The sequence below is a fragment of the Equus caballus genome, chromosome 17, assembly GCF_041296265.1.
Source record: "Equus caballus isolate H_3958 breed thoroughbred chromosome 17, TB-T2T, whole genome shotgun sequence".
In the NCBI taxonomy this organism is placed as follows: domain Eukaryota; kingdom Metazoa; phylum Chordata; class Mammalia; order Perissodactyla; family Equidae; genus Equus; species Equus caballus.
The window spans coordinates 45,044,865-45,070,848 of record NC_091700.1 but is presented as its reverse complement, the minus strand read 5'-3'; the positions used below and the strand labels follow the sequence as shown (position 1 = coordinate 45,070,848).

At 39.1% G+C, this 25,984-nt stretch overlaps 1 protein-coding gene across 1 annotated transcript in view; it reads right to left on the bottom strand.

The window, feature by feature from the left end:
- CPB2 (carboxypeptidase B2) overlaps nucleotides 1–25,984 on the bottom strand; it is a 51,515-nt gene that overhangs the window by 6,835 nt on the left and 18,696 nt on the right. The window contains exons 3-9 of the mRNA XM_005601367.4: nucleotides 25,072–25,196; nucleotides 23,448–23,556; nucleotides 19,877–19,978; nucleotides 17,554–17,658; nucleotides 7,815–7,925; nucleotides 5,224–5,317; nucleotides 379–581 (exon numbers count right to left, since the gene is read on the bottom strand). Of these exons, the coding sequence (XP_005601424.1) occupies nucleotides 379–581; nucleotides 5,224–5,317; nucleotides 7,815–7,925; nucleotides 17,554–17,658; nucleotides 19,877–19,978; nucleotides 23,448–23,556; nucleotides 25,072–25,196 (849 nt within the window). The remainder of the gene's footprint in view (nucleotides 1–378; nucleotides 582–5,223; nucleotides 5,318–7,814; nucleotides 7,926–17,553; nucleotides 17,659–19,876; nucleotides 19,979–23,447; nucleotides 23,557–25,071; nucleotides 25,197–25,984) is intronic.

Genomic DNA, 25,984 nt, shown 5'->3' with positions numbered 1-25,984 from the left:
GTGGATGGCTGTCTGAGAAAGCTAGCGACCACACAGCAGACTCACAATTCCAGAGACTCATGTCCTTGTCCTGGCTCATATGGTTTCATATGTAGATCAGGTCCAGGTGGAATGATGCCCTCCTGACTTTCAAGGAGCTTATCTGACATTTTCTTAGGGAGCCCATCTCCTGGACTGAAGGTCATGTCCTCAGGGTAAGGCCCAGTTCTTTACCTGAACCCTGACCCAGGGGGACACTCGCTAGAGATAGACCAAAATATAAAAATCCTTTCCATTTTTCCTCTAGAGGAGACATTTTTCCCCACAGTTTTTGATCTTGACCTCAGTGTTATTTTATTTCCGAAATGTTAATGCGAAAAATAATTAAGCAGCACTTACCAGTTCCTCGTGGTCTTTGCTTTTGCTTCTATTATAGGAATATGGAAACACTATCTTCTGGGAGTATGAATGTATACTAATGTAAGCTTTAATGTGGTTGATATTTCTTCTCAAGAAATCAGCCACTGCCTTCACTTCCGGTTCCGACTCAGGGTAAGGTCCACAGTAGATCTCTGCACACGAGAAGCTCGATGCACCTTCCTCTGGAGTGAAATGGATAGAGTGGAATTACGGGGGGATGCACATACTGTTGTAATTTGTGATTCCCATGACGATGTATTCTCCTTGGTATCTACAGTGTAACATTTGTAGATAAATGGATTAGATCAAGCTCTGTAAAGAACCTATTTCTGCTGTGCACTAAATGTTGCTTATGTTTCTTTTAAAGTCAGATACTTAGGTGCCCTCATAGTGGACACTCCAACTGTTGCTGCCTGGGGGCAGCCAAGTTGCCACTTTGAGAAAGTGGCTGAGAGAGTCTCAAGATGCCAGCCCCGACTTCAAACTTGTGGTTATGTGAGAAAAATAAACCCCATTTTCTTTAGTCCATTATGAATTTGTTTTTTCTGATATATGTAGTTTAAAAATTACTAATCAATAGAGTTCATAAAAGAAAAGTCTCATTTGGGAACTCAAAAACACAAATCTGCCTTCAGTGCTATTTCTAACTTGCTAAAGTGGTTTGCTAAATAAAATGGGATGGTGATAATTGTTGCCAGAATAATATTTATTCTCTCCTTTGAGAGATTATAGTATATACCACTTAGGATGGTAGTCTACCTTCCAACACTTCTCCTTTCTGTCCCTAATTCACAGGGGTGGAGCCTCAGGGAGCCACCTCTGACCCCAAAAATTATTCCCTTCTGGAAACAGTTGACTAGCCCTGAATTGTGTCCCTAACTTGTATTCTGCCAATCCAAATCCCTCCACTGATAACTTGAAATCCAGATGAAGATGCTAGTCTCTCAGTCCAGCTGCTCTCTTGAACAAAGAAGATAACGACAGTAGCACAGAGCACATGCTATAGATCAGGAACTCTGCTAAGATTTATGTGCATTATCTCATTTAATCCTCACAATAATCCTATGAAGTAAATACTGTTATTTTAGGATATGCAAATTGGACATTCTTGGTAGTAAACATCCTTTACAATAAGAGGCTACGTGGCATATTGTTAATTACCCAATCACTTGATTCTAATCTTGACTTCACCATTTTATAGCTATATGGCCTTGGATAACTTTTTTTAAACCTATCTATACATCAATTTCCTTATCTGCTAAATGGAAAAATTATACATTAAAGGAGGATTTAATGAGGATTCAGTGAGCTAATGCATATAAAATGCTTTGCACAGTGCCTGGCATATACTAAGTGTTCAGTAACTGTTGTTTCTCGTTGTTGTTGTCATCATCATCAGGACCATGTGGATTGGCACTCGAAAAAGTCAGTATGCATCCCAGAGATGAGATGGGGAGAGAAAGGACTCAGTACACCTACTATGCTCCAGGCCCAGTTCCAGTCTGTTTCTGAGTCCCAGCTGCATCCCTGCCTTTGGGTTCCAGGGGCTGCTCCATTATCCTTACAGAGTCTGCCTTTCTTACTTAAACTTGCTCTGCTTTCTTCCTGCTATTTGCAACAGAAACAACCTTAATGTTTGTTAAACATTCATTTTCCCACAAGGAAATGTGCTGAATATCCAAGGCCTTTCCAACCATTTTATTTGTTTTAATTTTTAACCAATGTGATTGGCCAAACCATTTTTGATAGTTCAGTCACCTTTGAATACTCCTGGCCTCTTTTTCCTGACACATAGTTCTAGAGAACAGAGACTATATATTGGAGGTAGAGGTGAGGGAGGACATAAAAGAGTTGAGGAGAGAGGTTATATCCTAATATGAGTGCTCAGACCAGAGCTGTACAATAGAAATATAATGCAAATAATCAATTTAAAAAAAGAAATAGGTAAAACTAATTTTAATAATATAACTTATCTAAGCCAATATGTACAAAGTATTTTTATTTCCGAAGCAAACAATACAAAAATTATTCATGAGGTCTTTTTACTTTTTTCACACTAAGTCTTTGAAATCTGGTGTGCATTTTACACTCACTGCACATCTCAATTCAGACAAGCCACATTGCAAGTGCCCAATGGCCACATGTGGCTAGTGGCTACTATAGTGGACAGCACAGCTTCAGATTCTCATTCTGTGACTCTCGTTCTAGTGATTTCAAGCATTTTGGTGGGAAGAGCCAGGCAGAGTCAGGAAACTTGAGTTTGAGACTCTGCTTTGCCATTAAGCAGGCGTGTTCATCTTTTAATGATGAATATGATGAAGGGCCAGTTACTTCATCTCTCTCTCAGCCTGCAGCACTTCATCTATACCAGGAGGTAGATGGTCTACCAGGTGCCTTCAAGCTCAAGCCTTCTTTGATCCATAGGCATGGAATCAAAAAATAGCTGGAATAGGCGAATTCATAGAGACAAAAGGTAGATTAGAAATTACCAGGCGCTGGGGCAAGTGGGGAATGAGGAGATAATACAAAGTTTCTGTTTGAGATGATTAAAAGTTTTGGAAATGGGGGCCAGCCCAGTGGCAGAGTGACTAAGTTCGCATGCTCTGCTTCGGCAGCCCAGGGTGCAAAGGTTCAGATCCCGGGCGTGGACCCAGCACTGCCTGTCAAGCCATGCTGTGGTGACGTCCCACCTAAAATAGAGGAGGATTGGCACAGGTGTTAGCTCAGCAACAATCTTCCTCACACACACACACAAAAGTTTTGGAAATGGATATTAGTGATGGTTGCACAAGGCTTTGAATATACTTAATGAGGCTGAATTGTACATTTTTAAAGTAGTTAAAATGGCAAATTTTATGTTGCATTTATTTTACCACAATAAAAAGATAATTTTAAAAAAACACCCTAGTCTCATAGGAAAAGGAATAAAGGATTTTCCACTGTGTAACAGTTGCAAAAACTTTGTAGTTTAACTTAACATTTCAGAAAATGAATGGAGCTTATCTTAGGAAGTTTGAGACCAGAGGTCCTCACAAAACACCCCCTGTTAAGGACTGAATTTTGTCGTCCCCAAATTCACATGCCAAAACCCTAACCTACAATGTGCTATATTTGCAGATAGGGCCTTTAAGGAGGTAATTAAGGTTTAATGAAGTTACAAAGGTGGAGCCCTGCTCTAATATGGTTGGTGGGCTTCTAAGAAGAGAGTGAGACAACAGGGATGCATGCACACAGAGAAAAGACCGTGTGAGGACACAACGAGAGGTGGCCATCTGCAAGCCAAGGAGACAGCCTCAGGAGTCACCCACCCTTCTAACACCTTGATCTTGGACTTCTAGTCTCCAGAACTGCAAGAGATAAATTTCTCCTGTTTAAGCCACCCAGTCTGTGCTATTTTGTTATGGCAGCCCTACCCAATGAAGATACCCCCACTTGCCCCTCTCATTCCCAGCTCCAACACACACACACACACACACATACAGGCGCACCATTTTAATACAGAGGAAGGGTAAAATGAACATAAAATGAATAAGTAGGCTTGATATGTCACTTCCTGTTAATAAGTGAGGTGCTCTTTTAGATCCCTTACAAAGTCTCACAAAGGCACGTGTAGTTACAGGGACAAGGAAGAGATAGGATTGAGTTCTTTCTCACTGGCTTGCTTACATAGTACTGAAGAGATGCTGGGGCACTTGGTAAAACAAGAGTCCTCACAATTACTTCTTTTATCTGGAATTCTCTCTTGTCTGTAAGGTTGCTGCTTCTGTTTCTGTTTTTAACTCTTGTGATAAGTAATAACAGCGCCATGCCTGAGAGTGTCCTGCCATATTGCTTGATGGCAATAGCAATATATTTTGCCTACGTGGCTGTTCAAATTAGGTAACACTGGCTTCACCATGAAAATCAAGTAAAATAGAGCACCAAAAGAGCTTGAAGATAAAATAAGTTCCAAAAGGGAACTCATAACTGAAGAGTGATGGTCAGACAGAGAAGAATTTCCATAAATTTGTAGTCAGTCAGCTGGCTTCATATCCCAGCTCTGGTAATTCCTAGCTCTGTGCTCTCCAGCAAGGGACTTAGCCTTTTAAAGTCTGGGTTTCTCCATCCATGATATATAGATAACGGAATCATCTATAGTTTTGGAATTGTTTAGTTTTGTTTTGCAGCTGTTTCCTAAATATAGTAACTATGAAATATAATGGGAGGGAGGAGAGTGAACTAACACCCACCTACCTGAGAGCAGACAACATTCTTGAACGCCCAAATCAGTATTCACTGAGTCCCTTAACTCTTTCAAATCAGAGAATGATAAATTTCCGCGGTGCTAGACATAAATTGATCTTTGTGATAATCATGAAAGAAACAACTTAAGTAAGTGAATAGTGAACACAAAGGAAAATGTTTTCAAACGCTCTAGAAGTAAACATTGACTTATGCAATTGAAAATGAGAGGAGCTCACCCAGCTCTGGTCTTTGATATCCTAATGAGGAATGTTATTTATTTATGAAAATAAGAAATGTAGCAGTCACTTCCTTATTATTCTAGAAAAATTAAATTTTGGAATTTTGAAGCTAGAAAGGACCTTAAAGAACTGGTCCAACTTGCTTCTTTTAAAGATATGGGAATGGCAGGCAGGAAAGGTTAAGGTGATTTGTTGACTCTAGTCAACATTCATAGCATTACATTTAACTAAAAGCTATTATTTAAATTATTTCCTGATTCAGACAGGCCTCCCCTCTAATTAGTTTGAATTAATGGCCTTTCTTTATGGCTATCACCTTTTTAATGAAGATACAAGGCTATAAATAAAGCAGACCACCTACCACACCAGTGTTTGGAAGCAAAGTTCCTGTTCAGGTCTGTTCCAATGCAAGGGTTGTTGCCATGAAAAGAACGGTTCTTTCTCCACATTCGATTCTAAATAAACAAAATAAAGATAACCAGAGTGGCCATGTTTTTGGTTAAGTTGCCAACATTATGTTTCTCTCCTCAACTCCATCACTTCCGTTTGTCATCACAACATTCCTTTCACACAGTCTCTGTTTCTATCCGGGTCTCAACTGGGTCCACTCAAACTGTTTTATTTTGAAGGAAATGAAATGGTAATATCTGATGAGTTTTGATCTATAGAAATAAGAATTTCATTTGGTTTGCTAGGCTGCTTACTGACCTTCTTGTTTGGTCTTGTTCCCTTTAAATCAATTTTATGCATCATCATTTTCATTTCCTTCTATAAAAGTAAAATAACTATTTCAAATCAAATTAAAACTATGAGTCATGAGTTTTCTTTTTTTCTAATTGAAATATATTTGACATATAACTGCATAAATTTAAGATGTACAATATATTGATTTGGTATATTTATACATTGTGATATGATTGCCACTGTAGTGATAGTTGGCACTTCTATCACATCACATAATTATTATTTCTTTTTTGTGGTTGGAATAATTAAAATCAAGACTCTCAGCAAGCTTGATGATTATAACACAAAATTGTTGGGTCATGAGTTTCAAGGCTCTGAATTCAACACTCTCATTTAAAAGTTACAGGATGTAGAGCTGTGAAGACTCCTCGCCCGGTAGCTCCTTTGATTGTACTGATTCGACTCTGATTTTTAAACATAGAGCAAATATCCCACTGGGTTCTTGGGGCAAACTGGGAGTTTGATCATGTAAACAGTTGCATGGACTTTGTTTGAGTCCTGGGATTCAGATGATGTGGCACCTTTTCCCCTACTCTCACCGACTCTTCAGCCAAGCCTCCAGTCTGCTTCTAATCCCAGGCCTGTGGTTTGGTAGCGAGACAGTTGTTCTGGAGAACTCAGGTCTCAAACTGCAGGGACTAACTGGCAGAGTTGTGATACAAAGGACAGTTGGGGAGTAGGAATATCTAAAGGGTGGCTGAACTCCACTGTGATTCAGGTGACGGCATAAATTTATTTTAATATCAATCTATAAACATGACCATTTACTGAACACCAAACTTGTGTTAGGTACTATGCTAGGTACTTCTCATTAACTTAGTTCAGGATTTGCCCATTCTCACCTACAAATTTTTGTTCACAGTATTCTTCTCACCTGACATGACTTTTTCATCATTCTTCTTCACCATTCCCATCTCTTCTGCTTAAATTACCTCCTATGTGAAATAATTCCTGTATAATTCCACATGTTTCTAATCATTGAAATTATTTTCATTCCCCTTAGTATTTGTTTGTGCTACTCAAGTAGGTTTTTCAGAACTTTATATACTCAATTATGTTCTTATGTGTTTCTCATTAAATCAGAAAGGACTGTACTTCATATTGCTTGAGTAATTTTACATGAATCATGATGTTGATGGACTAGAAATACCATTGATAATGGTTTCCAGTAGGGAGGAGACTAATCATGGTACTCATACTATGTTCATGATCGAGTTAAAGGGGACTCAGGTTTAAATGTGCATATTGCTTAGAATGCAATTCTGTTGAATGTCTCCTCAGTTTGAATGCTGTTCTAACTCTTGCAATTCATGATTTTACAAATCAAAATGCTATTCAAATGATTCCTAGTAAGAATGAATAGATCTAGGTATTCTTCACCAATGGTAGCTAGCATCACAAAAAGAGATACAACTAGACATTGTGCGCATCCTGTTGTGAGAACACACTACCCCGATGAAGCAGTCTTTCCAAAAAAGTCTAACCTGAATCTGATTAAGCGTCTAGAATCCAAATATCAAGTTTCAGAAAACACAGAGGACAGAGGAACATGTTGAACTGCAACATGACAATGCAATTAGCAAATCCAGACAACAGGAAACTCTTTTCTTCAATGAAAAAATTGCAAGGAGAAAAAGCAGAAGAGAAAGAGCAAGACGGAGGGTGAATCTATGGATTAAAATAAAATTAAAAGATATATAAACCAGTCTCAACATATTAGTGTTATTTGGACCCTTAATCAAAGAGATAAACTTTTAAAAAAGTTATGATACAATTGGAAAGTTAAATACTGATTGGACATTTTATATTATTAAGTAATTATTGTTAATTTTTAGGTATAATTGTATTTTGGGGTTTTCTTTAAAGCCCTCTATTAGAGATGCATCCTGAAATGTTTACCAATGACATGATGTGGTGTCAGAGATTTGCTTCAAAATAATATGGGTAAGGTAGAAATGGGAAGAGGATATAGATGAAAAAAGATTGACCATGAATTGATTGTTGTTGAAGCTGTGTCATGAGTACACAGACGTTTACTATGCAATTATTTCCACTCATATATATTTGAATTTTTCCATAATAAGAATTTTCAAAATTTTTTTTTCATAATAAAACCACTGTGCCGGGATCCAGGATTCTATGAATAATACAGCCTGTGTATCTGTATCCTCAAAGCCGATGTGTTTTGTTTTCTCAACCTTCACTTACCTTTTTCCATGTAAAGTCATAACCATCCACATTAACCACTGGCATAACATAGAAATCCATGTGCCTCAAAAGATCGGAATACTGGTTTTCTTTCCCATGGGAGTGAGTTACCTACAAATTAAACCAAGTATGTTTAATAATGTATCTTTCTTTTTTTTTTAATGTGCTTGACCGTGGCTACAGCATCAGATAGTGGGATTAATATTGGATAAAGCATCAGGAGATTTTTTTTTTTTTTTTTTTTTTTTTTGCTGGGAAGTGTTTCCCCTGAGCTAACATCTGTCACCAGTCTTCCTCATTTCTTTTTCCCTTCCCCAAAGCCCCAATACATAGTTGTATACATTCTAGTTGTAGGTGCTTCCAGTTCTTCTATGTGAAATGTTGCCACAGTATGGCTACTGACAGACAAGTGACATGATTCTGGGCCTGGAACCAAACCCAAGCAGCTGAAGTGGAGTGCACCAAACTTTAACCACTAGGCCATCAGGGCCAGCTCAATAACATATCTTTTAAATCTTTCTAAGCTTAGTCTGTTTCTTTTCTCTTTTGGGGGGTTGGGGGGTAGCGGGAAAGATTAGCCCTGAGCTAACATCTGCTGCCAATCCTCCTCTTTTTGCTGAAGAAGGCTGGCCCTGAGCTAAAATCTGTGCCCATCCCCCTCCACACTACACGTGGGATGCCTGCCACAGCGTGGCTCAACAAGCAGTGTGCAAGTCTGCACCCAGGATCCGAACTGGCAAACCCTGGGCCACCAAACGGGAATGCAGGAACCCAACCACTACACCACAGGCCGGCCCATGTTTCTTTTCTTTTTAATTGAGATATAATTGACATATAATATTATGCTAGTTTCGGATATGTAACAATGTTTTGATATTAGTATATATTGTGAAGTGATCACCACATAAGTAGTTAACATCCATCTAGTTAATATCTAGTAAACTTAGCCTGTTTCTTTTGTGCATTTTTCTTTTTTAAAAAAGTCATTTGGCATATTTAGATTTGCAGATTTGACTTTCAGGAAAAGTATTAATTCCTCAAAAATTCTTAACTTAGGGTGCTATGCTGCCAGGTGGTGGTGAATGCCTTGAACATTGGACAAACGATCTCCCCATTTAATGGAGCAGAAAATAGCACCATACATTTTCTAAAACTTCCTTCAAGAAAGAAAAAGAACTCTTTATTAAAGCCATAAAGTCCACTACAAAGATTTAAGGAAACAAAAACCTAGATACAGTTTTGCTCCTTTTTCAATAATCTATATCAATCAGAGCTTAAATGAAATTTATCTTATGCCCAGACATGGCTAGATTAGACTGGCAACATTGTTTTTATAAATTGTGAGCTAAATTTTTGCTAGAATCGAGTGTGTTTCCTGAGCATCAGGTCATTTGGCTTTGAAATCAGTGGTAGGTTTTCCTAAGTCCTGGCCCTGAGTTTCCTAATCGGCATCATCTGACACTGCTCTTCTCTGCTTTAGACCCCAGCTAAGGGTCACGTATTTCAACCTGGTCCAAGGACATCCAAATTCTGATGACTGAGAAGTTCACCACAAAAGGAGCAAATGTAGAGGCGGGAGACCCACAAAGACAAACTTCCACTGGTTAAATCGTTTCACCTAGGACTAAGCTTTGGGACAAAATCTTCATTTGTGGCCACCATGCTTCATGTTAATTTGTGGATTAGTTTACAATTATTCGCTGCTTTAAACTTTGCTCAAAAGACTTCGTCAAGAAATATTTTGTCATTGACAAAGAAAGTCTTTTAAATCTTACCTTTGCTGTGGCTAAAACTTTACCATATTTTTCTTCAAATATTTAAAATATTGTATCCACATTTCCCTAGAACAATCATGAATCGTGGTAAAATTCTTTGCCATGGAATAAAAGAAAGCAAAAGTACAAGTTGTTTTTTAAGCTCCTATGAGTCAGAAATAAAAGCTTACTGAGAAGCAAGCAAATTTTGTAGAATGAGAGGAGCAATCTTTTAAATAGCTGAGCAACTAGTTAAATATATTTTTAAGCTACAACTTTGTAAATTTATGTTGGAGTCATTTTTCAATAAAAATGTAGCATTCATTATCAGAAAAAGATTAGGAGATCTTATTTCCTTTAAAATAACAAAGCATTTATCTTTTTCATTTCTAGTGTGTTTCCCAAACTTTTGATAGATGTGGCATGGTAGGTTTCTTTGTCCTTTTCACCCTCTTTACTTCCTTTCTACCGTTACCAATGGTTGTGGGACTCTTTCAGAAAAAAGTTAGGCTCTGAGGGACGATCAATGTTAGCCCCAGAATTTCTTATCTAATAAGCAGGACTCAAGCAGGAGTGGGTGAGGCCTGACCTGTAGCCTGTATTCTGTGCCAAGCCCTACCCTCATGCAGGGCTGCAGGTGAAATCCCAGAGGAAGGAGTGCCTATTTTTTTTAACAGCTTAATTGAGATATAATTCACAACCCAGAAAATTCACCTCTTTAATGTGTATAGTTCAGTGGATTTTATATTCACAGAGTTCTACAGCCATCACCACTAATGGATTGCAGAACATTTTCATCTCCTCACCGCCAAAAAAAAAAATGTCACCCATTAGGAATGACTCCCTTTCTCCCTTTTCCTACTCCCCCCAGCCTCTGGCAACCACTAATCAATTTCTGTCTATGTGGATTTGCCCATTCTGGATACTTCATATAAATGGAATCATAAAGTATGTGGCCTTTCATGTTTGGCTTCTATCACTTAGCATGTTTTCAAGATTCATCCATGTTGTAGTGTGAATCAGTACTTCATTCCTTTTCATTGCTGAACAATATTCCATTGTAAGGATATACCACATTTTGTTTGTCCATTCATAAACTGATGGACACTTAGATTGTTTTCACTTTTAAACTATTATGAATAATGTTGCTATGAACACTTGTAAACATATGTGTTCAATTCTCTTCGCTACACACCTAGGAGTAGAATTTCTGGGTCATATGATAACTCTTGAGGAAGCAACAAACTGTTTTCCAACATGGCTGTACCATTTCACAATCCCAACAGCAATGGGGATGAGAGTTTCACATCCTTACCAACACTTATTATCTATCTATCTTTTTTTTTTTTATTTTAGCTGTCTTGGTGGGTCTAAAGTGGTGTCTCATTGTAGTTTTGATATGCATTTCCCTAATGACTAATGATGTTGAGTATCTTTTCATGTACTTATTGGCTATTTGTATACCTTCTTTTGAGAACTATCTTTTCAGATATTTTGCCTATTTTCAAATTGGATTATTTGTCTTTTTATTGTTTATTTGTAAAAGTTCTTTACATATTTTGGATACAAGTCCCTTATTATATATATGATTTGCAAAAGTTTTCTCCCATTTTGTGGGTTGTCTTTCACTTTCTTGATCATGTACTTGGAAAGCACAAAGGTTTTTTAAAATTTTGATAAAGTCTTATTTATCTCTTCTTTTGTCATTTGTGCTTTTGGTGTCATGTCTAATAAATCATTGCCTAATCCAAAGTCACAAAGATTTACTACTTCTATGTAAAGATTTACTTTCCTCTAAGAATTTTATAATTTTAGCTTTTCAATTCAGGTGTCTGATCCATTTTGAGTCAATATTTATATATGATGTGAGGTAGGCGTCCAACTTTATTCTTTTGCATATGGATATCTAGTTGTTCCAGTAGGGGACCACTTTTTTGATCCTGCACAAAGGTGCCATCTGGACTAGTGGTGGGGCTGTTTAGGTGCACATTTAAAGGAGATGAGGATCCAAAGTGTAGCCACCCCTGACGCAGGAAGGGTTAATAATCACTGGAAAAGTCTTGCCAAGAAACTCTGACCCGGAGGTGAGAAGGCCGGTCAGCCAATGACGGGTAAGACCTCCAGGGGGAGGCAACATAAGCCAGGCGCGGTTTCCTGGGAGCACAGATGGAGACACGATATCGGGAGCAGGAGGGGCCCTTGCCTAGGAGGCCTTGCCTGCTCTGAGATAAAAATATACGAGCACAGCAAAAACATGATAATATCAAAACAAAGGCCGAGGGAGGGTTCCTTGAGAAATCACTAAGAATTCTTGGCATCCGCTAATTACATTGTCCAGAACACCTGTGTATGTTTAACAGCTGTAAGCTGTGTATATATTGAAACACTGGTTATAATAAACTCAGAGTGGCCATCAGCCCTCTCCGCATCTATCCTGGTGTGTACACTGGATCGCGACACCGACACAGAACAAGTGGAAATTGTTGACAATCTAAGGAGCAACAGCAGGATGACGTCAGGACCTCAGGGGAGAGGCCTAGAAAGAGGAAGAATAGAGGAAAACCATGCATTAGGAGACTTCTCAATGTCTTTAAGAGGAGATGTGGACATTGATGGAAGGGTGACCTGAATGGATCTGTTTGGTAACGTTACAGCATCCTTGGGACTTTGGGTATTTTCCTGATTGGCTAAGGGTAAGATTGGGTTTTACTTGGTAACTGGGCAAACCTGTGTTCCTTTCCAGGCATTGCGGGAATTAACGGCAGGGTTACATAGATACAGAGAAATCCAAGACATATTCTTAATTAACTTTATGAATAATGTTATTACTTATTAAAATATTTCAGATTTGACATTTATCCAGTGATTTATACTTCAAAAGCATACAATCTAGATATCTAATCATGTCACTGAAGTAATGCAACCTCTAAAATTCTGTAAGCCTTGTAATTCTGACTTAGTATCTCAACTGTGTTTAAAGATATGACTTCTTAAAATAACATTTCAACCAAGTTGAATACGTTCATGAATCTAATAATTCTCCACTATTAATTTGTGGGCTCTCCAAGCATGTGTCATCCAATGAGTTTTCCCAGTACTCTATAAATGTATGTGCAGTTATGGTTTTATGTCTAGCAAATCAATCACTCTTAATGAGGTAGGTGGCTGAAGAAATTATGCCTGACACGCAAAAGACAATAAGAAATATTCACTGAAGAAATGATTTAACAACAAGATAAATAACAATTAAAATCACTGTCCTACTATAAAAAGACAGGAAGAAAGATGAGGATAGAGGGTGCCAGAGGCACAAGAGCGAGTGGGCAATTAGAGGGTGGCAGATAAAGGCTTGACTGATTTCTATCAGCTGGGCCTGTGGCAGATGATTACTCAGCCCTCTTTGCCTGGGGTACGTGAAAGCTGTGCCTTTATTATGGTCCTAAACAACAACAACAACCATATCTAAAACAAATTAACAAATAACCATTTGACAAAGAATAAATTAGTACATAAAATCATATAAGACACTATGAATGGAAGATTTTAAGACAAACTGTTACTCTCAATACCATTAGAAATAGCAAAGGGCTGTAAGTCCCAGTTTTTACTCTAATCTCTGCATATGCATGTATAATTCAGACCTCATCCAATGGCGATAAAGTATTTAGCTGAATGGACGATACCGTTTAGGTACTCTCTGGACCACAGAGTTGTATTTCACCCTAAACCTGCAGCATTGATTTAAATTTCAAATATAACAAGGGGATGCTGAGCACCAATTATGTGGACCAAACAATACATTGGGTTATGGAAACAAAAAGAAAATGACTTCAGGGATCATTGTTGCCTTTGAAAAGCTAATGAAAGTGTTAAGTTTGAAAGGAAAGAGCAACAATTCAATGTTATGAGTATGATAATAAAGTCAGGATGTACAAAGTGTCTCAGAAGGATAGTGAATTCTATGGGGTGTTTGGTGTTGGAACTCTTGAAAAGCATATCAAAGGGGCAAGAAAATCAGGATACAGGTGAATGGGTGGTTTGTGATGGGACTCCAGCTAGTTAGTGAAGAAAGAGATTCCTGGAAAGTTGTTGATAAATTAGAAGGAAGTAGATATATCCAAGGAATGGATATCTACTAAAGGGAAAAAAAGCATACATAGCACGTGTGAGGAATGGGAAAAGTAGAAGGAAAGGAAATTTAGAAATCAAATTGGTAAGCAGTTCCTCTTATCTTTGCTTGTCGCTGTCCCTGGCCATATTCTGGATTCAAGGATCAGGGACAGAATTATTTTTGAGATCCACAGGATAGCCATGGGAAAAATGTACCGAAATAGAGTTGAGGTTAGGTTTAGTAATGTAGAGTTCAAGGGGCCGAGAAGATGATTCTTTAGATGAGTCTCACGTATGGACTTTGAATTCACTTAGAATGATGGCTAGAGCTGGAAAGGAATAAAGAACCATGAGCCAGGTTCTAGGGAATTATCTGGAGGACAATAGATGACAGTAATAAGAAAAGGTGGTTCAACCAGATCAGATCATGAGTTTTGGTGGAGAGGAAGAGCAATGGCACTATTAGGACAGGAGGACATTGATCCTCCTCTTGGTTCCCTGGCACGTGGAGATATGAAGGGACGAGCAGCCTGTCTACTTGATGGAGCTGTTTGTTATGAAGCAGTGTCCTTCACAAGTCACATGTCAGCTAAGATAAGGAGCAGCAGAATGAATATTGTGGAGACCCTGAGGTTGCAGAATGTCAACTTTGTGTGCAATTAAATGAAAATTCTCCAAGGCGAGTTCAGAGGAAGGTCAGCACTGAGAAAAGCCGGTTGGCAGACAAAGTACTGAGCAAGGTATGCTGGTCAACCCACGTTCACTGGGCTCCTAAAATGTGCCAGATCCTGTGCTGGATTTGGCCTTAGTGACGCAGTGATACACAAGTCAGCCTCAGCCCCTGACTTTGTAAAAGCAGAAGAAATCTAAATCTGGCCTCCAGAGGATGAATGAAAGGCACAGAGAGAAATGATTGCCTCATGCTCCCAAAAGTGTAGAGTAATGGGTTTCCCACAGCTGAGACTGAACTATAAAATTTTTAAAATCCTTATTGATCTGGAGAAGGGAGTGAAAGATTGGGAGATAATAGGAAATATATATATTGGTCCCTGCCCCACCCCTCCTCTGGTTCCTGGCATAAGCTCCTAAAACCCTTGTAATTTCCTAAGTGATAAGAGCACTAGGAGCATTTTTGGTTGTTGTTCTAATATTTGGTCTTTGATTCTGGTTCCTGACGCGGAGTTCCTACATCCTTTGTAATTTCCTGGGTGATAGCGGTGTCTTTTGTTCTAGTGAGGTGACTCTGGGTGGACTCCTGGATGGGGGCTGGTCACCAAAAAGACCAAGCCATGATGGGAAGCTTGGAAATTTCAGCCCCATCCCCTATCTTGCAGGAAGGGGAGAGGGCTTGGAAATTAAGGTGATGACCCATCATGCCTACATGATGAAGCCTCTAGAAAAATCCCAAAGGTACAGAGTTCAGGGAGCCTTCAGGTTGCTGAACACATGGAGGTACTGGGAGGGTGTCATGCCTGGAGAGGGCATGGAAGGTCCATGCCCCTTCCCACATACCTTGATTTATGCATCTCTTTCATCTGGATGTTCATCTGTATCCTTTGTCATATCTTTCTTTTTTAAAGATTGGCGCCTGAGCTAACAACTGTTGCCAATCTTTATTTTTCTTTTTTCTTCTTCTTCTCCCCAAAGCCCCTCAGTATATAGTTGTATATTTTAGTTGTGAGTGCCTCTGGTTGTGCCATGTGGGACGCCACCTCAGCATGGCTTGATGAGCAGTGCCATGTCCATGCCCAGGATCCAAACCGGCGAAACCTTGGGCTGCTGAAGCAGCGCATGTGAACTTAACCACTCGGTACAGGACCGGCCCCTGTCATATCTTTTTGTAATAAACTGTTTCTCTGAGTTCTGTGAGCCACTCTAGCAAATTAACTGAACCCGAGGAGAGGGTCATAGGAACTTCCTATTTAAAACTCATTGGTCAGAAGCACAGATTACAACCTGCACTTTTAATTGGCATCTGAAGTTGGGGAGGGGCAGTCTTGTGGGACTGAGCCCTTAACTTGTGGGATCTGACGCTATCTCGAGGTAGATAGTGTTAGAATTGAGGACGCTCAATTGTAAGACACCCAGCTGGTGTCACGGAATTGCTTGACGTGGGGAAAACCCCCACACATCTGGTGTTAGAAGTGTTGTGAGTGTGGTAGGAGTGTGAAAGTAAAGGAAAAACAGAAGAAGTGTAGGTTTTATTTACAGAGACTTAAAAGCTAAGACTTCAATTCATCTTTGGGTCCTTTACTTTTTGAACTTGAAATCTACCCACATGAATTTTTTTAAAGCTAAATATTTTACTTTATTTTTCTTCCTACAGTTGTTTGAACCATTGTGAAAATCAGATGATCCGGATAAGTTTTAGGCAGGCAAGAATGGAGCTTCTTAAATGTCCTTTAAAAAGAGCTTGTTGACTATGTTACCTCGGGCTACAAAAATCAGGCTCACATTGCTGGGTCAGAATACCTGACTGCAAGGTTCTTGAACTCTATCTTGCTTCCCTTTGTGTCTCCAAAGTCTGCAACCTCATCAGCAATTTATAAATACTTGTGCAATAAATGACTTAATCTTACAAAGATTTAGCGAGTAGGTGGGGTAGAGGGTAACGTGTAATAGGAAGGAAAGATGTCAGAGTACGGAGGACAACAATAGGGACAACTTCACCAAGATGAATCAGAGTCAATATGAATTGGAGTTTCTTTCTGGCCCTTTTCAGATTCAGTGACAGAATGAGAAATAAATGTTCTTTCTCTCTTTCTTTGCACATTTCTCTCTTCACTAACTGCTACTCCCTTTATTGTCTAAAATGAATAAAACTACCCAACTTGGGGAAGGTTCCAGATCATCAAATGACTGGGCTGTGTTAAGGATCTGGTGTTTGGCAACTTTTCAGTAGGCTCGGGGATACTGCAGCTCCCCTTGATGGGGAAGAGAAGATGGGAAAGCAAATGAAGGTAGGTGAAGACGTATTTGTCCAGACCAAGCAGAGGCAGAAATATCTTTACCTTTGATGAACCTCTCTGGTTAAGATAGATCAATCTAAGTAGCAGTCTCTTAATTTCCTAACTCATCTCTTTTGTGTTTATCTCTTTTGTATTATTGTTGTCCCTGTGAATATAGAACGTGTATTCACAGGGACAACTATAACCATTATCAGAAGGACACATATTTTAAGTTATTTTTCCAGTGGCAATTGTTCTTTGTTTAAATCAGTGTAGAAGACATATATGCCCATTTTATAGGATCAAAAGCATAATTTTTACTGTTTCCTTTTATTATGGATGTTTATAGTCATCATAATTTTTACTTTTATGACATACTCTTTGTCTTATATATGGATTTTTTGATGCGAAGGCCTTCTTCCGGGACAAAATCCCCTATTATGACATATGGGAAAATATGATCTTCTCTGTAATGTTGTACTTTCTGTTCTGTTTCCAAGGGCAGAACATGGCAAAAGATGTCTAGATAATTCAAATCAGAGGAAAAAGAAATTAATTGGGACTCAATTTAGATGATTACTTCGGTTCTTTCTTCTACTCGAAAAACATATTACAATTGTATACTATTTCTTAATTATTTTCCAGTGCTTAGCCCCAGCCAGAACAGTAGGAAGGAAAAGGTTGACAATCTTTATGGTGATTTAAAAGCTCAAAGTCATGGTTCTCAAACTTAATATGCATAACAGTCATCTGGGAAGCTTGTGAAAATTGTAGATTCCCAAGCCTCACTTCCAGAGAGTTTAAGTCAAGAATTCTAAGATGTGACCTGGGAAAATGCATTTTAATAAACAGCCCAGCTGATTCTGACACAGTTGGTCTTGGGCCACATGTTAGGAAATTACAGCTTAAGAGAACGTGAACACTTACGTAGCCTGTGAACCACAAACAGAATGCAGGAGAGATCCATTCTCTGGCATGGATTCCACAGTCAATCCACATGGCATGCTTGGCTGTTTGTTCTTTTCTAGAAATCTGCTCAAAGAAAACAAAAAACAATAACAAGAAGCCTCAGGACATTAACTTTCATTTATATAGTGCTTATATTTAACCCTTTTAACAAATCTATGAAATACGCATTACTCTCTGCCTTCCTTTAGGAATTCTCAAGGGAAATTAAAAACCATTGAAACTAGAAGATACTACCTAAGGTCACATAGCTGGTGAGAGTCAGGACTGAGATCTAAAGCCAGGGCTCTTCATTTAAAGCTCTTTTTCTTCCCCAGCAATTACCTAGTCATACCAGAGCTGCGTATGGAAGTATGGAAGTAGAGACCAGAGAACTAGTACTTTAGGTCATATCTTCACACTTCAGTTAGAATTAAATGGGTCTGTGTTGGGTGGGCAGCTTTCTGCGGGACGTGTGGAACAGAGAAAGGCTTGGGAAAGGAAAGCCAGTGGTGCCAAAGATAAACTTGGACTCCCTCAACATTTTCCCCAGGGTGCACACTTTCTATGTGCACTCAGACTATTTCCCCATTACACGCAAAAAGAAGCACGTTCTAACTTTACACAAACTTATTCCCAACAGATCCGGGAACAGAGGCCTTGTTCTGATGCTCAGGATGGGGAGCTAGTGTAACCTGCCAACTCTCTGCAATAAGAGCTCCCAATCTTTCCTCGATAATGGACTTTGTTATCTTCAGAAGAGTTTTCAAAAACACCTCCAAATGAAATGAATCATAGTTCATTTGCTCTTAAGAGTTAGCTACAACACAACTTTAGCATTTGGAGGGAAGGGAGAAGAGCGTTGGGGTTATGTGGGGTTGAAATTCCAAAATAAGAAAAAGAGAGAGTGAAATTTTATATTGTCACCTATACCACTTAGGGAGGTTTTTCTTAACTAACTCGGAGCTAGTGATATCCGAAGAGAAAGCAAGTGAGAAAGTCAAATGGCATTGGCTGCAAATTGAACAAAGAAGAGAACTACCTGGCTGATTTAACCTACTCAGTTTAAAAGAAAATCCTGAGTTGTCTGGACTAGATGCCTTGCTCAACTTTCTGTCCAACTGTGCTGAGCAAATCTCTCGGTATGGGTCCTGACAGTGGAAAGATAGAGGAACCCAAGAGACTCGCATTATGTGCACATCCTTGATCAAGTAAGAGTGGGACTAAAGCATGCAGGAAGCGTGATTTTCCAACATGGACATCTAGGTCCAGAAACACAACTTCCAAAGAGTACACACAACATGGCTGAAAGCAAATGTTATGGGCGGGTATGTCACGATTACATGCATCCAATCTGATTTGCCAACTCAGCCGCTAAGAGGACCCAATGTTTTGTGTGTCTGCCTTGAGTTTTCATTGCAAATTCTTGCCAGAACAGATTAAAACCCAGAAATCCTGACTCAAAATCTTATCTTTGGGTGACTGAAGGGGTCCATCTATCATAATTTAGAAAATATTGGGAAACTATGTGTAAATTAAATGTTACTAAATCAAATGTATTTTTCCAATGATCAATTTTTTTCCAGAGCTTCCCTTTTTTTTTTTTTTAATGGGAAAGAATGATAAAAAACTGAACTGCAGAATTAGAAATTAACAGGCAGGAATTAGTACAGTTTCATGGTTCCCCAAAATTCTTCCTGTGGCCATATTCACTGACCTTTACTAAGGCCAATTTATTCGACCAAAAACAAATAACCAAATGGATGGTGATTGGAGAAGAAGATATCATATTAGCCTACTGCCAAGGACCCCAGCATTGCCCCTGTTCATAGCCTTCCCTGGGTTTAGTTGTTCAGCTCTTTCTTTGGTTCCAAAAACTGCATCACTGTCAGTCCAATAATAGATTTCTCTTCCTTTTTTTCTCTTTCTTAAGTAAGCCAGTCAGAGGTGTTGGTGACGTAAATAAAACAAGGACTTAAAAAATCATCCAGACCACTGCTCTCATTTTATGGAGAAAGGCACTCAAGCTCAGGAAGGTTCAATGGCTTATCTATGTCACGTAAACAAAGATAGAGTTGATTCTAAAATTGAGGTTTCCACTCTCAGACAAACACTGTATTAATAAAGGAAAAGAAAATTAAAGGTAATAATGTATCCTTAAATAGCTGAAAAATAAAGTTGAGGAACACTTGAAATACAAATATTTCCAGAATGCAAAGAAAAAAATCCAAGTTACAACAAACACTGCTGAAGAATTAACACATTCCCCAAAGCTTAAAGATCAATGACTCTCCCCACAACATACCTTTAAAACATAAAGTGGGTACTTCTCATAGGAGGACCCAATGTGGATTTTTTCAACCAAATCAGGATGCCGCTCAGTTATAGTTTCTATCCAAGAATAGATCTATCAAAACAGATACCAGCAGTCAGTCACAGACCAGTTCAAAGCATTTCCCTGACCAAACACAACAGACAGCATCTTCAAGGGAAGGAGAGCTCTGTAAAAGCTTAGTATGTAGAAAGAATGTGGAACTAAAACACTTGGGGCAGGGGGTTTCTTTGGCTGCTTAGGAAAATCAATAAAATTAAGGTTTTGAAAAGTATCACGGTTTAGAGAAAGCGTGGAAAAGTACTAAGAAACTTATGACAAAGTAGGAAAAGTTATTCTTTAAAGTATGTCTCCTGAAAGTTATTTTTAAAGGCTCATCACGTTGACTCCAAGCCTCTGTGTATGAAATCATCTTTACCATTGATTCAAGAGTTCATTTTTATATGAGACTTTTTTTTTTTTAAATAGTCACTTTTCCAGCCAGCCCTGATGGACTAGTGGTTAAAGTTTGGCCCTCTCACCACTTTGGTGGCCCGGGTTCATTTCCTGGTCATGGAACCACACCACCCATCTGTCAGTTGCCGTGCGGAGGTGGCGGCTCACACAGAAGAACTAGAAGGACTTACAACTAGGATGTACGATCAAGAACTGGGGGGCTTTGGAGAAGAAAAAAAGTTCAACGTAAAAAACAAAAAATTTCACTTTTCAAGAGTAACCGAAGGAAGCTCTGGGCACTGCCTTTGCACAGGATAAATGGCAGTGTCATTGTTTTCTACTAGAGACCTGTGTACACTCACAATAAGATCAGTGAAACGATGAGAGACAAAGCTGAGGCAATCTGGAGGAAAAAAAAATCTCTTCTTCCTTGAGAAGGAGTTTGATTCTGGATCTCTCTCCTGGGTGGGAATCTAGTGGTGTTTGTCAGTCTGTCAGGATTATTGTGGAAGGAAAAAACAGAAATTCTGGGTCTGACTTTAGACTAATGTCTACTTCAAAGCAGGTGTTGAATATGGAATTTGGTCATGTTTTAATGTAGACCAACTTCTCAGGGGCCGTACTTAAACTTTTACACCTTCTGAAATGGGAATGACCAACCTTTGGCCTTATTTCTGGGAACTTTTCTGGAGGTAATTTCAAATAGCACTCCCAGCTGATGGGAACTGGAGTACCACTTACCCTTGGGTCCTCTTATAGTAGCACAACTAGGGTGAGTGGTATCTATGAGTGGTTGTCTTGTGCTGGGAGTTAAGAAGCTTCTGGAAGGTGTAGCTGCCACCATACCAACGCTGTCAGTGTCTGAGGTGTTGGAAATTTAGCCGTCAGAGATGTCCTCACTGGGGCTCTGTTTACTATGTTACTCGTCTAAGGCATGAATACATCTGAGAGAACTACTACATTAAGCGATTTTGTGTTACAGCATTGATGGTTCAGTAGATTTCCTCCAGCATGGGAAGCTGTGCTATATGACAGCAGCTTTATGGAAAACTTTACTCATTTCACAATCTAATCTGGGGTAATGAAGGTAATACTCTTTAAAAACTCTCTTCTTTTGCCATTTGTTTTAAGAACTGTTTTTTGGCTATTTGTGTTTTCTACAGTGGATCGCTTAAAATTTCCTGTGAGAGTCTGTAACAAAAGAACCCCTCCTGCCTACACGTAACCTTCTGGTGAGGGCTGAAGGAGAGGTCAGTGCTGAAGGGGAAGGAAGGACTTGGTGGAATTTCCTGAGAGCAAGATTGCCATGGTTCCTTGGAACCTCTTAGAAAGGATTGTGGGCAGGAGGAAGGAGAGGTCTAAAATATTTTCTGGAATGTCATTGTTATGAGTTGTATTGTGTCTCCTGCAAAATTCATGTGTTGAAGCCCTAATCCCATGTACTACGTTAGTATGTGACCATATTGGGGCATAGAGCTTCTAAAGAGGAATTAAGTTAAAATTAGGCTGTTAGTCTGGGCCCTGATCCAACGTGACTGGAGTCCTTATAAGAAGTAGAGATTAGGACATACAGAGAGACACCAGGGATGTGTACACATGGAGAACAGGCCATGTGAAGGCACAGCGAGCAGACAGCCATCTGCAAGTCAAGGAGCGATGCCTCAGGAGAAACCAACTCTGCTGACACCTTGATTGTGGACTGTCACCCTCCAGAACCGTGAGAGAATAAATTTCTATTGTTTAAGCTACCCACTCAGTGGTACTTTGTTATGGCAGACTAATACAGCGTATGGCAAACTAATACAGTCAGGTACTTTTATTCCTCCCGTGCCTTCTCAACTCTTTCCCAGGGATAGAGTAAGAAAAAATAACCTTTTTGAAGGAAATAATTAAAATATATTTAAAAATACTTCTGTTTAAGGCATTCTCCTCTTCCCACGGAACTCAACACAGTAATGACATATTTATGTTCTCCATTTTGCAAATCATGCCTACCTGGCCTCTCAACTCTGAGCATCAAGTTTGCTTACACAGGGCTCATGATGGACGCTGGAGGGAGGTGGTCTGGGTGGACTAGACAGAGGCAAGGGAGGAGAGATAAAGGAAGAGGATGCAATTTGAAGATCCCCATCAGTCAGCCAGCCACATGGATCCTAAAAGCAGACTGAGTTCTGGTTTAACTAACTGGAAAGGAACAGATGCTTTTGAAGATTAAATAGAAAATTGATTCCTATTACTTAAGTCTTGGATGTCTTAAAAACATGAATGTGGTCCTTAACAGTTTCTGGGCACCTAGTCAAAGATGATAAAAATACTTAGATTAAGCAATAAAGCAGCATACTCCTATGAAGGAACAAAAGGTATCAAGGGATTTTTATTACCTGGAGTATTCTATATAAAAAAGAATGTCCTTCAAGGTGTTTACCCTTTCAACTAACAAATATGGGGAAATGGCTCTTAGTGTATTCTGTCAAAGCTTACTGAGGTCAACTGAACATCGACGTCTTGCTCAGTTTCCCTCCAGAAAAATTGGAACTTGTAAGTACTGATAGGAAAAAAATCAGTACTGGGAAAAATTGGAAAAAATCTTAAAGATTAAAACATAGGTGTTATTATCGTCATTATTATTACGAGTTTAAATAAGTTCCTCCTAAGGGGACTAGAATACACTTATTTATAGTATGCTAACTGTAAGTGAATAAATTCCTTAATTCACTGAGATAATGTGGCAATTATTCAGCAAGGATACAATCAGGGTAATGGTCCAAAGAGACATGAATAATTGGACTGTCAATTTTTTTGTGGGAGTTTCAATAAAAAGGTCCTATTTTTTATTTCCTGCTGTTCCTTAGCATGCAGGATTACTCCTCGTAGTTAGAGATACTCTTAGCTACGGACAAACAGTCTGCTCAGTGGCAGTTTGCCAGATATGACACAATCTTGCCAGGGAAGATGTCGACAAAAGGGTGAATTACCACTGTATGATCACCTAATTGTGATTTTTTTACCCTCTCCCACCAAATACGATTCTTTAATAATTTCCCATGGTTGAAATGGCAACGCTGGTTAAATGGAAACAGTAATCTTGGAGAGAAATGTGACGGCTTACTTCATTTAGCGAGTGATAGTGTTCGTAGTATGAGGAGGAGGCCCGGGGGCTGAGCAGGTCGTCAGAAGTCTGCTGTCGGATAAGCTCTTCCACGTCTCCCATCAAGACCCTGGAAGATGAAACAGAGGGCGAGCTGGTTTTCAAACAGGGCTCTGATTTTACCCCTTGGCTCATTGCGGGCACAGCAGGTGAGCATGGGGAAAAATCACTAAGAAATCTAACAAGCAAAAGTTCATCAAGGTGAAAACAACACCCCTTAACATTGCAGGAAGCTGAAATTCACAAATCTTCCTTTGGGTGGAGCTTACACGGGCGCTGGAGAGAAAGTCGCTTCTATGTGGTAGGTTTTCATAGCCTCCAAAACCTCACCCTTTCTCCATCATCATTTCTCGATTGTGATTCATTAGTGTCTTTTATGTGAACATTTAGGTTAATAGACAACTTTCTCCAATCCAGAGTAACATTGCATTATTCTATTTTCAGTTAAGGACCAAGAAGAAGCAGAAAGCCTTTTCTTTTTGTTTTTTATTGTGACAACTGTTGACCTATACCAGATGTTCTGCATAGAAAAAGATTATCAAATCTCTAGAGAAATAGAAGGACAGGAAAATGGAAGTTATGGGAAAGGCATCTTGTTTAATATCTCTTGAGAAGTGCCATTCTGTTAACTCGGCAAACATTTTAACTAAATTAATCTATTCTATCACCTTGGATGAACAATTTGAAAGTTAGCTATCATTTTTATATCATCTTACTACTTTTTAGGCCAATGGATAAAAACCAAGTTTTTGATATCGGAAAAGTCTGAGTTCAACTCCTATCTCTGCCACATTCCAGCTGGTTGAGCTTGAGACATTCCTTTGTTTTGAGTATGAAAAATTTTTTCATCTGCATAATGAGGATAGTATTTTCCTCACAGGGTTAAATAAGGATTAAATGAAGCAATGTATAGAAAGGCTGAGCACAGTTCCCGGAAGGCAGCGAACACCTATAACATATTATTAATAATTGTCATAGTGTATTATCCAAAGGTTGCCCATTGATACACAGAAGCGAGCACGGCCTCCAGGAAGTGCTAGGGCAGCAGGAGGAAGACTAGCGCTTGGGCAATGGATACGGAAAGGATATGTTGAACAGGACAATTCAAAGGAAGTGGCCGTGGACTCTGAACAGAAATCGTCCCTGATACAATTTTTACTTTAGGGTCAGACATTCAGGAATGTTCCCTGACCTTGTAATGGAAGCAAAATCCCCTTCAGCAGCTGCTTTTTCAAGAGATACCACAAAGCCTAGTATGGTGAATGAAAATTTTGTTCCCCTAGTCTGGACACAGAGTAGAGAAACTGTAAGAAAGGAGGAATTAGGAGGAACTATAAGAGGCTCCACAGATCATTGAGCCTAAGGGTCATTTTCAGATAAGGAACTGAGGTCATGAGAGGTTAAACCACTTGTCCAAGGTCACAGAGCTAGCCTCTTGGGCTGCATCACCAGTCCATTTCAGAGATTTCCAGGTTGCCATGTTTAATGTAAGCATTTATTTTTCCAGGAAGCAATTATACTATCCGCTAGCAAAATGCATCCTACGTGCTTATGATAGACTCAGTAAGTATTGAATAATGCCTACCTGAATGGAACTCCGCTCTCATTTAAATGGGCTTTCACATTGCTTACATCAGATGCATTCACAAAGAAATGGACTTGTTTTGTCTTCACAATGAATTCGGCTGTTACTGGCTGCCAAAGAACAATCTGCAGTTTCAAGAGGAAAAATGGATAAAACAAAAACAGTTGTTCCTATCATTCTCATCTGGAGCTAAAGTCAGAAAAGTGTGTCTGTAGGGGAAATGAAAAAGGCACTTCCTGGCCACTGGTCCCCCCTCACACACATGGCAGTATAAACATATATTTTGCAAGGAGCTTGTTTTCTTCTTCTCTGAAGCCCCAGTTGCTAAAGAGGAGCTGGAACATACGAGGTACTCCATAAATATTTGGTGAGACGAGAATGAATGAGTGAATGGCTATATCGATGACCCACTTGTAAAACGGGATGTGTATGTCAGATGTATAAAAGAGAAACGAAATTTCGTCTAGAAGGAAAGTTGGTTAAATGCTGATTTTCTTTAATAAAAATTCTGTGTCCTTCATATTATTATCATGTTGGTGTTTCTTTTCTTTAACCTGATTATGAACATTGGGTAATGCCTTCCAATAATATTTACTTTTTTAAATATTTTACTTCACTTTTTCAATGCACTTTCACACATTTCCTTTGATCATTACAATTACACTTTGATGTAGATTAGGCAGATGTTATTATTTTCATTGTTTGGATGAAGAAATTAAGGCCCATAGCTAACTTGTCTAAAATCACATACGTAAGAAGTGACAGAACAAGAGCTAAACTTGAAATCTCTGATGCTTCCTCTGCTGGTATTACCTGTGCCCATGGTGTGGTGGCCATGAAAAGGCACCCTCAGCTTTTCTGTTGGGAGGGGCATGGTTGACTGACCTTCTCAGTTGCTGCCCCTCTTGATCCG